This window comes from Diabrotica undecimpunctata, chromosome 5, assembly GCF_040954645.1.
Source record: "Diabrotica undecimpunctata isolate CICGRU chromosome 5, icDiaUnde3, whole genome shotgun sequence".
NCBI lineage: Eukaryota > Metazoa > Arthropoda > Insecta > Coleoptera > Chrysomelidae > Diabrotica > Diabrotica undecimpunctata.
In genome coordinates, this window is record NC_092807.1 from 16096870 (window position 1) to 16110977 (window position 14108).

Here is a 14108-nt window from a genome sequence, read left to right on the forward strand (position 1 = left end):
AAAATAATTTATTAAATGAACGTTACACAAACACTAGGATATTTTAACAGAAATTAAAGTTGCGTTTCTATTTCTCACGATTTAATAGAATTAGATTATCTTCCTGTCAGTTTGGATTAGAATTTTTAAAGAATTTGTTTATCTTTTTGTATATTCTTACAGCGTCTAGTTTTTGTATTAGTAACAAAAATTATAACATAGATCCAATTATTTGTTTTGAGCTAGTCAGTTCATCTTTTGCATAAGATCTAACGATTTTTTATGTATTTTAGGTGGGCGGTTTAATAAGAATTTTGACACTTTAAAACGTTGAAGCAATGATACCTAGACGTAATTTATCAAGAAGAGCTTTAATGCTATCGATGTTGTCTGAACAAAATCAACAACTCAATGATGTTCTCAATAAGACTGAATCCAAGTTAAAAAAAGATCCGCAACCAATAACAGATGATAGTGCAACTTCCTTAACTATAGAGGCCTAATTTGAAACCGAAATAATACCTGCTTATCCAGTGATTGAAGAAGATATTGACTCCCTAAATTTTCTGCAACCTGCGAAACTTTTAAATAATCCAGATCAGAATTCTTCAAAATGTAATGTAAGCAGTTAGATTTAGAACAAGACCCAGATAGAGAAAATGATGGTATTACAAAAAGTGGAACTAGAAGGATACGAAAGAAAACAAGTACAACTTTAAAAGAAAAAGTACAAAACAGAATAAAGAAGTTAAAAGAAGATCATCCCACGCGCGATTCTTGTGGTGATAAATGTCGCTACACATGTATAAAATTGTCGGAAGAGTGGCGACAGCAATGTAACGCCGAATTTTGCAACAAAAATATCACCGAACGACGAGACTTTATCGTCTTATGCACCACTGCGCTCCCGGTAAAAAGACATCGAGGTATATCGCAAACCAAACACAATTCATTTTGATATTTTTTTAATGACCAAAAAGGCGAAAGAGTCAGGGTATGTAAAATATTTTTTTTAACGACTCTTGGATTTTCTAAAGAAAATAACTCAGTTATTTATAATCCACAAGGAAACTAAGTTCCTGTAGCTGGCTGTATACCATGTATCACAAAAAATTTAATTAAAAATCCTCTATAAAAGGTATATAAATTAAAAACCCAAACGGGCTATGTCATGAAGACAAAACGTTTTCGGAAACCATGTTCCATCATCAGTGTCTAGGTGTACATGTTTTGAGCCACTAAATATCAGGGTAAAAACCCGTTAAAATTTATCTAATAGAATTTGGTTTACATTATTTGGTATTATATTTTAAGATGTTAGAGTTGCCAGTGGATATGGTAACATGGCGACGTATGGACTCCACATGAAGTTGCTGGTCCTGAGAAGAAGTGTCCACGAGGACTTGATGATAGCAACTTTTTTATATACCTTTTATAAAGGATTTTTAATTAAATTTTTTTCAGTTATTTATGATACTCTAACATCTGGTGACAAAAATACAATGACAGGTACGGCGTCAGGTGTAACCGACAAAAGGGGAAAGCATTCTAATCATAAGAAAATTGACAGAAGCGTCATTAGCAATCATATAGAGAGTTACAACCCAAGTATTGCTCATTACAAAAGAGAACATACACCAAATCGCCGATATCTTTCAAATAATGTGACCATTCAAAGGATGTATGATGACTTTAGACGAAGTGAAAACTTTTGTGACTGTTATTACGATTTATACAGAAAAGTTGTTAATGAACTCAATATATCATTCAAGAAACTCGGTCATGAAGAATGTGGCATGTGCTTCAAGTTTAAAGAACATAATAAAGACCACAGTCAGGAAAACTTATCAGATTGTTTGGTTTGTGTCTGTTGGAGGAGCCATATTGCAAAAGCTACAGAATCAATACAATTATATAAAGAGCATACAAAACTACAGTCTTCCAATGACACCATTTTCTTTTGTGCTGATCTTCAAAAAGTCATCATGTTGCCACGCATGGATTCCTCTAAAGAAGTCGTATTTACTCGAAGAATGGTAGTATTTAATGAAGTTTTGTACCTATTGGTACTAAACGTAAGACCAAACCTCTCGCGGTATTGTGGCATAAGGCAATAAGTGGAAGAAAAAAGGAAGACATCCTAAATGCCTTTTACTTGTTTTTTTACCATTTTAAGGATGTAAAACATATTTGTATTTGGCTGGACAATTGTTCAGCTCAAAATAAAAACTGGACTTTCTTTACCTTTTGGTGTACATTGTTAATTATTGCCCGGAGATTTCTGTCGACGCCATTGATATTTTTTATTTCGAACTAGGTCACACTTTTATCGCTGCTGGCTCCTTTCACCATCAGGTAGAATTAGCTATGAAACATAGTGGAAAAATGTACGATTTCCAAGATTTTGTTAAGTGTGTTCAGGAAGCAAACTTAAGAAAAGTGGAAACAAAGGAGCTTAGTGGTGGAGTATTTTTTTGGAAAGACTACACTTTCAAGCCAAAACTTAGACATCGTGGTAACGATAGCGTTCCGTATCTTACAGACACTGTAAAAATAATGGCTAAGCGAGGCAATACAAATCTATTATATTCCACTGATTACCAAGAATCTAATACCAAAATACCAAATTTCTTACAAGCTAAATATATCAAGAACTTTCCAATGCCTGAGAAAACTAAAGGAGTAAGAGAATCTAATAAAGCTAAGAAAAAAGAAATAGTTGAACAATTGTGCCCTCTTATGTCAACTAATCGCCGTGGATTTTGGTTAACCATTTAAAAGTCAGAGGAGCCAGATTTATTAAACACTGACTGACGCTGAATTAGTCATAAAACCAATTTTTTTCTTATGTTACTTAGTTTTAAATTATTTCATAACTTTAAATTTTAATATATATAGTCATTTTTAGATATTACACAGTTCTTAAAAACATAAGTTGTATTTTCAATAAACCTTTTATGTTCAGTATGTAAAAAATTAGTTAATTTTTAAAGTAAAAAGCTTTAATTGCCTATACGAGGGAGTTAGGGCTTCTTAGAATCTGATATGTCAGCATCCAACTTTAAAATAAAAAGCCCTAAATCCATTTTTCTGCTTAAAAATTTAAATATTCTTGTGTTAAAGTTAAAACCATAATTTTAACATTAACACAAAACCATTTACACATTATATTCATTTAAAAATATCAAAACTGTGATGCTGGAGAAAAAATTGGTTTTCCTTATTTTCTGTATAATTTTGTTATTTGGAGATAGGGCTTTTTAGCTTATGAGGGCAGAATAAGCGTAATGTCTAAGTGTTAACATAATATGAATTTTAAAGATAAGAAAATTTCAAAAATACATCATATTTTTATATTAGAGCTTTCAAAACGGCAAATACTGCTTCACATATTCTGTGCTATTATGATTCCTGAGATCCTTTACCTACCCTTCGCAGAAAACCCTGTATATAATATGCAATTAAGACTAACAAATATTTGGAGTTTGTTATTCGAATCTCCTTCTTTGATATGTAACTTTAGAACTACACACTTGTTCCTCGGGGACAATACATCCAGAGCTTACCTATTACATGTGGTTTAATCAGGTTAGTTTTGTTTATTACGACCAGTAGAGAGCAAATAGCTATTTACTTGATTAAATTTAAGCCAGGTAGTAGACACCCCTAACTAAGGAGACATATGTTACGTTCGTCTTCATGTTAATGAGCTTACAAGTCCGCATACAAATATCCGTTATGCGGTTAGATGTAAGGAGCATCACAGTGCCGCATCCTTCTTATGGATGTTTTGAAAATTTAAACCCATCACGTTCGTTTACTTAGGAAGGACATCTCATTAGATAAATAGATTATTTTCATTCATATTCGTATGAAAATCGTACAAATATGTTTTTAACTCTTTAACGCTTAGTGGCTACATTTTTAGCCACTAAAAATGCTCTGAATGCTCATATGATTTTTTAATAATAACATTTTCCTCAACAACATTTACAAATCACGATGTAGGCACGTGGAGTAAATGTAGCTAAAAATGTGGACTTCAAACGTTTAAGCATAATGTCATTGCTAATAGAATACATTTTCGGGCAATTATTATCAAAGTCGATTTCAACCTACCATACCTATAAGTAGCCACCCAACATGGGTGGCTACTTATTTAGCCACTAAACATTCCGCTATTAAAAAACAGTATGAGCGTTAAAGGGTTAAATGACGTCAATGGGAAAAACGTAATCAAAAAGTGATGATATAAATATGTCAGGTAAATCACTATTATTCTAAAACGAATCTAATTAGGTAGTTTAAAATTTTAAAAACCTAAATTTTTCGATGCATAATACTAAATTATATTAATTAATCACAAAATTATAATAATAATCTTTATTTACTTCAGAAAATGAAACGATAATAGTACTCTTAACAGTTCAGTATATATAAATATATTCAAATATATACAGGGTAGCGAAAAAGTATGGAAACACGGAAATTTCTCTAAAATTAATTGTTTTGTATAAAACTTATAGGTCGCTAGTTAAATGAATTTAGAGATAATAATGAGGAAAAAATGGAATATTTTGACTAAATAAATTAGTGAAAAATAGCAAATACAACTGTGAACAAATTACGAAATTAACTGGTCTCAACCCATACTGTTGTCTGTACAAAGAATATAGACTCACCAAAAATTGGTCGCGGTGCGTCACGACGCCAGCCGAGGCACAGAAGGGAGGACGCCCCGTGTTACTGTATCCAGATTGTATACCACTAAATCACTATATTGTATTGCCATTTTGATTGGCGATAAGTTAAGTTAATTGTCACGGTAATACGATACTTGTGTGTATTGGCGACACAAAAATAACAAAAGAAGTCAAATTCTCCGTACTTAAAACATAATAAATGAGATAGCCAGTTTAACAATTCGATTTTACAAAATAACAGGAAGCAATATATTTTAACGAAGTCGTTAGAATACCTTTAATTAGATCACATTATAGTACAGCAAAAGAAAAATATTAAATGTAAAACATGAAAATAAATACCACATACTTTCCCAAACATTCTCCCGCACGAATGTTTTTAAGCACAGCTGAAAGTATAAGAGTAAAGAATAGACATGAAAAGATCGATATACTAATAAAGAATTAAGTAAGAATAAAATATGGATTGACAAATAAGCAGCGGTCATAATTTGACCACAGAACATTGTTGGATGCCATCTGAAGCCGTGCGCAGATTAACAACGCGTACAATGCCCTCAATTAGAAAAGAATAGTGTTGAATCAGTAGAATTTTTCAATTTACTAAACTAGAAAGACTGTCAAACACAATACCGTTGGCCCTTTTTCCTATAAGAATTCCGTGGGATGCAAAAAAACAAGAAGAAGAACAGCGTCGAAATCTCGGCGTGGTGTCACATTTTAGAAGAAAGTCTTCAATGACAGCCGGGAAGTAATGATATTTTGACGAGCTCCACGGTAGGAAAATGCCAGTGGTGAAAATTGTAACAATTGTGCCGGCGATAAAACACGACTAACACAATCAGAGAGGTGTTGATTAGAAGGCATATAATGCCGATTAGAGTGTGGTATCAGTTCTTGTATGTGTTTGATGAGATTGACAATTTATGGGTAGAAAAATTAGCTCAAGGGAGTGCAATCGTCGAGTCAGATCAAATATCGGAAGATCGGAAGGAGAACCTTTTGACAAAGGTGACTAGATCAGCCAGCAATATGGCTGCCAAGAGTTCCAATCTTGTCGAGACAGAGCGAACATGAAAATTGGACGAGACTCGTTGACAAAGGTGACTAGTTCAGTCAGTAGTATAGCTGCCAAGAGCTCCGATCTTGCGATAGATGTTCCTGTATAGAAATAACACCAGAAATGTAATACATACAAGTACAGAGGTCAGATGTATCTGTTCATATGTTTCATCATCCCAGGATACATTGAAGTACCACAACGGTTGTAGAAGACGTTTGACTAGCAAAAAGACATGGAAAAAGAATAAAAATAAGAGGAAAGCAACCAAAATACGACTGATTTACAAACGAATAGCCCGCTTTGTACAAGGTTTGTCAAAGGGCCGAGAAGAATAAGAACAGAAGTCAGTCGTAGGATTCCATTTTAGGCCCAGTACCGTAAAAATTAAAGGTTCCTCTTTGTCAACGAACAACATGTCAAAATGTCTAAGCCAAGCCTTGAAAATAAATGAAGATGGTTGCTGACGTTGTCGATTTGTCTAGCGAAAAACCATCGAGCTTTAAAAGCTAAGCGAGTGCTCACTGCAGAAGATAAGTAGATCAAAGAAAATCACCTGTAGCGTGATTCTGACGTAAGTCCGTCGAGATGGTTGCTGGCCCATTGTCTAGCGGAAAACCATCGAGCTTTAAAAGCTAAGCGAGTTTTCACTGCAGAAGGTGAGTCGATCAAAGAGAATCACTTGTAGCGTGATTCTGACGTAAGTCCGTCGAGATAGCTGCTGGCCCATTGCCTAGCGGAAAACCATCGAGCCTTAAAAGCTAAGCGATACTCTTGTAGAGTTTTTAAGAGAAATAAAACGAAGAAGTACCGTAAGTAACGATACGTAGTAAAAACTCTTGGAGGTTTAAAAAGTCCGATCTCCAGAGAACCCCTTTTATAGTTCCAAAATTCCTTATTTACTTTAATTTGTCGATACGTTTGCTTTATATCGCAAATAAAACAACAACGAAGATATCAAAAATTAAGTAAAGAACGAGATGCCCTTTTAGGACCAGTATCAAAAGCGTCGATTAGCGACACACCTCGAACGTCATATAGATTGGCGTCGAAGTTAGTAAAAATTTTGGATAAAAAAAAAGCGAAATAAAAATTTTGTTTTTTGAAAACTGTGTGAGAGTTATAAGAAATAGTCGATTTAAATCGACCATGAATGCAACATATGTCTCTTTGAGATTCGGGAGCCACCGAAGCGATTCTCTACCACACAAAACAAAGATATGCATAAGAATAACAAATAAGTAGCAAAGATAAACAAGAGAAAAAGATAAATAAAGAGGATTGGGTTGTAAAAACGATGGTAAACAAAAAATCGACCTTGTTGAGACAAAACTAACAGATGCCTACTCTTTTCTATGTATGTATCTATGTTTGTATACATAGAAGTAACGAAAGATGTGAAATAAAATATAGAATAAGTCGTAGAGACTTGCTCTTATAAAACATAATTGAAAATGATTTCTAAGGCCACAGGATGATTTGGTTCGCCAAGAATTTTGACCAGAATTTACGAAACGAAGAATCAGTCCAACACATATGAGTATGTCTATAAGATCTGATTACTAAAATGCGTGATTTGGTAGATCAGTGAAATAAAATTAGCTGTGGAGCCGGTATCTAGTAGGATAGGAATTCTAAGAAAGATGCGAAAACATATTTGATATGTATCCACTATGTGGAGAGAAATAGACGAGGACATTAAATGTGTTTGTGTAGAATATTAGAAATGTTAGTATTTGAAGAAGTGGTTGTCTAAAGGAACAAGATAAATTTGACGGTTGGTTAACAAACAAAGAAAAACGCGAGGCCGTGTTTCGCAAGCCGTGCATTCGTCGCTCCGAATGAGGTGAAATCAGGCCGCGTACACAAGAATTATGTGGATTAACCAACGAGAAAAGTTCTTGAAGCTGTGTAGTCACAAAAAAATACGAACATTTATAATAAATGATGAGAACCAGAACACAAGACATGAAATAGACGAGGGCATTAAATGTGGTTGTGTAGCAAATTAGAAATGTTGGTATTTGAAGAAGTGATTGTCTAAAGGAACAAGATAAATTTGACGGTTGGTTAACAAACGAAGCAAAACGCGAGGCCGTGATTCGCAAACCGTACCGTAGATAGTAGTTAACAACATCAGATATGCAGATGATACAGTAATAATAGCCGATAGTTTACAAGACCTGGAAAGACTCATAAGTAAAATAGTAATGTGTAGTAGGGAGTACGGACTCTCGCTCAATATCAAAAAGACGAAGTTTATGAAAATTTGTAAAAACAACCATAATACTAATGAAATCTTGATAGTAGAGGGCCAGCAGATCGAAAGAGTAAAAAAGTACACTTACCTAGGAACACATAACAGAAAATAATGACTACACTGCAGAAATCAAATTCAGAATCGAAAAAGCACGTTCTAATTTTATGAAAATGAAAAAGGTCCTATGTGGCAAAGACTTAACATTAGCTCTTAAAGTACGCCTAACAAAATGTTACGTATGTAGTGTACTATACTATGGAGTGGAATTATGGACGTTAAATCTAGACACAATGAGACGACTTAACGCCTTTGAAATGTGGACCTATAGAAGAATTATGAGAGTTTCCTGGGTAGATAGAGTTACGAACAATGAAGTACTGAGAAGAATAGGTAAAGAGAAGGAAGTTGAAGTTACAATTAAAGAAATAAAGCTACAGTATCTCGGACATGTGATGCGGGGCGAGAAGTATGGCATCATGCGACTCATAATGCAAGGAAAGATAGATGGCAGAAGAAGCATCGGAAGAAGACGAATTTCATGGCTTAAGAACCTAAGAGAATGGTTTGGATGCAGCTCAAAACAACTATTTAGAGCTACTGCCTCAAAAATAAAAATAGCTATGATGATTCCTAACCTCCGTAGCGAAGATGGCACCTGAAGAAGAAGATAATTGAAGAAAAGTTTTCTTGTTTACTCTTACTTCCCCTAGTATATTGAGTAACAGTATATCAGTTTGCCATACAAGTATATTTTTGCATTTATTTTAGTTGTAAAGCATGGGCAAATTTTTCTTTTTAATTTTGTTTTTTTTTATTTTCAATAAATATGTAACCTAATCATTTATTAGTCCCTTCCAAATTACCTATTGCTTAATTTTCATTAATTTAAGACGTACTTACACCTGAGAGAAGCTAGTTGAAGCCTTAATAATTAAATTGGCAAATCAAGATGCCACAAAAAATATTATTTTAAGAAATATCAATTTTAGATTTCTAAATTTCATTTTACCAATAAACAGATTATAAGGATGTAAATTTAAAAAAAAAAAATATGTTTCTGGAAATAATCTTCATAGTTATTTATACACTGAGTAGTTGAAAATGAATATTGTGATATATAAAGCAACGTTTAGATCCACTTTAATTAAAACCCAGCTTAGGCGACAAAGTGGCCTTCAAAGTTGACAAGTGATCGTCAAGTACAAGCCAATTAAGTCAATTATGTTATTCCGTTGTTTCAGGTGAGTGTGTCTGACGCCCACAACGTGACTCTAATGTCGGTGGGACGAAACATTTCGGGTTTGTTTCAATGCGAAGTGTCTGCTGACGCGCCTCTGTTCCACACCCAAATCATGTCTGCGCCGATGACAGTCGCAGGTAAGTTGAACCCTAATTAAGCATGTTACAGGAACACGCACCATCAGATTATACATATTCCTGCCGTATGTAACAGTTGGAACAGTTCATTTCAAATGCAAAAACTAATTGGTAGGGATCACGATGATAACGTCTGTTTTCGTTAGAAGTGTATTTTTTGTGTTTATATTTTCGTGCAGTAAAGTTTCACTAGATGTTTATAACTTTTAATTCATTTATTATTACTGAGATATATTACAAAATTTCAATAAAAAACATGTGAAGTTGTAAGCAATTCTCTTTTCAAAAAAATTTAAATCAATGTTTTGGTATGAATTTTATGGTTTAACCAATATACATTGTTTTTATTATAAATCCCTGATAGACGTTTACTAATAATACAATTTTACCAACATTAATAAATAAGCAATTTTTCTTTACCTCAACACGTTCACTGCCACATTGGTCCTATAGGACCAACACTGATGCTTTCACAGCAGGACACATGGATCCGATGGAGACAACATATATTATTTTGCCTTATTACACTATGTTGATCCCATGGGGTCAACACATATTTTAATAGCTGCTGGAGCTGTTGGTGCATATTGAACTATATTTCCGCAGTCGGGAAATGAAGCAACATGGCATAAAAGCTATATGCCGCCAATTGAATTTCTTAGATTTTACCCATAATAAAAACGTAGTAACTATTGAAACATAATCCCTTGAAAATGGAATCCTCAATGTCAACAATGATGAGTTATTCTTTTATGAAGAAAAAGAAAATAAACCTGCACAAAAAAAATGTAAGTTTATAAAAGCAAGTCCCTAACTGTTCCAGTTCAGGGAAATCCCTAAAAGGTCTGTAATAACTTATACACAAGACACAACACAGCACAGCAGCTTCCGATGATCATCTTCTTCTTATGCAGGTACCGTCTTCGGTCGAAGTACCCACGCCTTCGACGACTTTGTCCTCCTCTATACCATCAGGAACTCATAATCATTTGCCAGTCGGTTTTCTTCGTAGGGGGTATGCCTGCGCCTACGCGGCTACTCCGGGGGCCTCAGTAGCTTCTCGGACTGGTGGCTTCTGGAGCTTCTCGTTTGCCGAAACCTCCGGCACAGGACAGTGTCGGGATCTGCAGAACAGGTCGGCGATTACGTTAACTGCTTGTGTGGAGCTTGTAGGAGCTCAGTAGGAGCCTGAGTCGCAGACTCGATTTGTATGTTAGACGACATATCACCAAAAGGGCAGGAAGGGCCTGAAATACTACGGCCACTTATCAATTCTCACGGTGCCTTACAGAGGGATTTCGACCAGCCAATTCGAAGTGCCCTCTGAGTGGATCAGAAGTAATCCAACAAAGATGGATTACCGATATTTCTTACATGGGTAATGGAATAAAAAAAAACACATTTTTGAAGGTGAAAGAAGATTCCAGCCACAAGTCTAGGTTCGTAGAACGGGAGCAGAGCCCCGGCAAAGGTCTCCTAGGGTATAGGAGACCCTGTATGGGAGCCGGAGTAATAACTATCCTGTGACTTGAAAATATTTATACATTTCCTTTTATGGTACATGTTTTAAAGCGTGACGATGCGCATTGGAATACGTATTAGTCCACGAGTAAGGCATGCGATGACAATAAGAAGGACTGCGATAAACGTAATACACCCAATAAGAATGAAATCATATTTCTAGACTTCAGGGTCAGAGTTGCTGAAAGCCTAATAAATACGGACAATCCAGTAAGTGAAAAACGAGGAAGATCAGCATCTCCGCCTCCTACGCCTTCTATTCCGACTTTCAAAGAACGAGGAGAGACGAGACAATTTTTGGAAATTCAAGCCGACAATTTTGGTCAAATATCGGGGTTTGATTACAAGAAGCAGGCTACTAGGTGTAAAAACACGGATTGTAATGGACGTATTCATGTGTTCTGTACAAAATGTAAAATCTGTGTTTAATTAAGGCTAGAAAATGTTTTGCAGCTTTTCATGAATAATAAATATTTAATAATAATTACTTGGTTCAATCACAAATTAGTCCATTAATTTGTAATCTCACATTAATCTAAATTTCCTGAATTTTTATAGTTTCACCGTGTATAATTGTGGAACATCGATTAGTAGCTTAATTACAGTTTATTCATCTTCCTGCAAACTATAGATTGCCTCATATGTACTGAGGAAATGCCTGCAATCATTTCCTTGATTCAAATTATATTCGCCAGCTTTTAAAAGTCAAAGGTTTTTATTCTATGCAGAGGGAAATACACTTATTTGATGAATCGTAGCATTTTAGTGAGATTATAAATATAGCTTTGGGACTAGTTTAGTACACAGTCTATTATAAATTTTTACCTCAATAACAACAATTCGAAATTATAATTACATTCGAATTTGTCCACTTATTAGTAAATATATTTTAGATGTTGAGTTTATATTTAAGACCATATGTACATAAGTTTTTTTAAAGCGAACACTATTTTTTGTAATTTTTCTTACTTATTAAAGACTTTTGAAGTATAAGAACAAATAAGATTTTTTTTTAATAAACAAGTCAGGTCTCAAAGGATTAAGGGGCGTATCCGTTATTAAGTTATTGAAAAATTTTAAATCCAATCAGTCTCACATACTACAAGTTACCGATTAAGGGTTAAAAATGAATTGTTTCTTATAAATTATCTCTTATTCTTATTATTATCGATCTTTTAGCTCAGACCTTAGATGCAAACTTCAAGATATAACAGAAGTGCTAATAAAATTCATGATAACCACTGTAATATTTAAGATTACTTTTATTTAAGTGTAAAGATAACCTTAACTATCAATAACGCCGTACAAATAAAAAAAAGACATTAAACCAAAACTAATTCCTGCTCCTCTACTAAAGTAAGTCGTAAAACAGGGTAGTAAAACGCGAATAAGACCTAAGAGGATGATCGGTGGAGAAGTGGGTATGAGAAATCGATTCAATTGTAGAACAATGACTTCCTATGAATAAGAAACGTGTTCTATTACTTTTATGGAACGTCTTGATTAAATTGTAAATGAGCACCGAGTCAATCTTTGCTGATAGGTGAAGTGAATCTGAAAACAAGTTGTGTTTAGTAGAAAGCTTTGTTCTAATAGCAATTTACGTCTTTGACAAAGAGAATGTCACTTTAGATATTGGCACTACTTGTATAAAAATTTTACGTTATTTCAATATAATATAAAACTTATTTTTGCTGCAAGTAGCAAATGGGATGCACATAACGTTTATTATTTGAGAATGAGTTCGCGCCCGAGTGTCGCTATGATTATACGGTGCGCTAGAATAGGTGTTATCCCCCATTAACTTCTTTATTTTTACCATATAAGCAAAAGGCTTAAAAGTACACTTAGTAAAATTGGTGAAAGCGACCCTCTCAAGAGTCGAGTGTAAAGTTGGAGTGCAGAACTGAGTTTCCAAAACATTTCAGTCTCAGATAGGACTTAGACAAGGAGACAGTCTATCATGCCTTCTATTCAATATTGCACTAGAGAAAGCAATAAGAGAATCTGAAGTAACAACCAGAGGAACTTTTATTAATCGCAGCGTACAATTACTAGCATACGCTGATGGCATCGACATTATTGCAAGAAGAAAAGCGGTTGTGGTCGAATCATTCATGGTGCTTGAAGCAGCAACAAAAATAATGGGACTAGAGGTTAATACTAGTAAGATGAAGTATATGAAAGTATCAAATTATATACAAGCAGCACAACCCGAAGATCTAACGATCGGAACATATATACTTTCGAAGGAGTAAGAGAGTTTATATACCTAGGCTCACAAATTAATCAGAATAATGCAGTAAGTGCAGAAATTAACATACGGATATATCTAGCAAATAGAGTCTATTATGGAGTAAACAATTTTTAACAATAAGCCTAGTTACAAAAAGAACGAAAATAATGATATACAGAACTCTTATCAAGCCCATCCTCACCTACGCGTCGGAAACATGGACTATGACAAAGAGCGATTTGAACGGAAAATCCTCCGGCACATCTATGGAGGAGTACAGGAGTAACTCACTTTTTTCTTGTCGGAAAAGGATCTTCGGGAATATTGGGCAAATTTCACTGGCCTGAGAGTAAATATGAAAGTGATTTCTCAGACACAGATAGTATTGCAGACCCTGAATTTAAACCTAACTATGGCTACGAATAGAAACAAACTGGATTGCAGCAGCTAGAGATAGAGAGAACTGGAGACGTTTGGAGGAGGCCTATATCCAAGAATGGATGTGAAAATGGGGCTGGATGATGATGATGATGGCTACGAATCTGATGAAGAAAAGTGTAATGGAGCTAAACATATGGCAGAGGAGATATACATAACAGAAAATATGGAAATGCTAGAAAGTAAGCAAATCATCCAGGAAAATGAAAGCTGGCCATCTACGAGTAATTTAAAAAAACAAACGGAAAATACAAATGAAAAGGTTTCTATAGGTGCAAATAAAAAATAATCTAAAATAAATAAAAAAAACTAATACAGAACACATCACTTGGAAGAAGAAAGTACTTTGTCTCAATGATGATCAATTGCACTTTCATGGAAACTCAACTCTGAATCAACAAGTAATGGAATTAGAAACGCCATATCAATTTTTTACTTACTTATTTACGGACGAGTTGCTGTTGCGCATTACCAATGAAACAAATTTGTATGCCGTACAAACCAAACCAGAAAGGAACAAAGTGTTTACTTCTG

The 14108-nt window shown here is 34.5% G+C and overlaps 1 protein-coding gene across 1 annotated transcript in view; it reads left to right on the top strand.

Moving 5' to 3' along the window:
* LOC140440534 (uncharacterized) overlaps window positions 1-14108 on the top strand; it is a 193743-nt gene that overhangs the window by 31839 nt on the left and 147796 nt on the right. The window contains exon 2 of the mRNA XM_072530911.1: window positions 9244-9379. Coding sequence (XP_072387012.1) covers window positions 9244-9379 — 136 coding nt within the window. The remainder of the gene's footprint in view (window positions 1-9243; window positions 9380-14108) is intronic.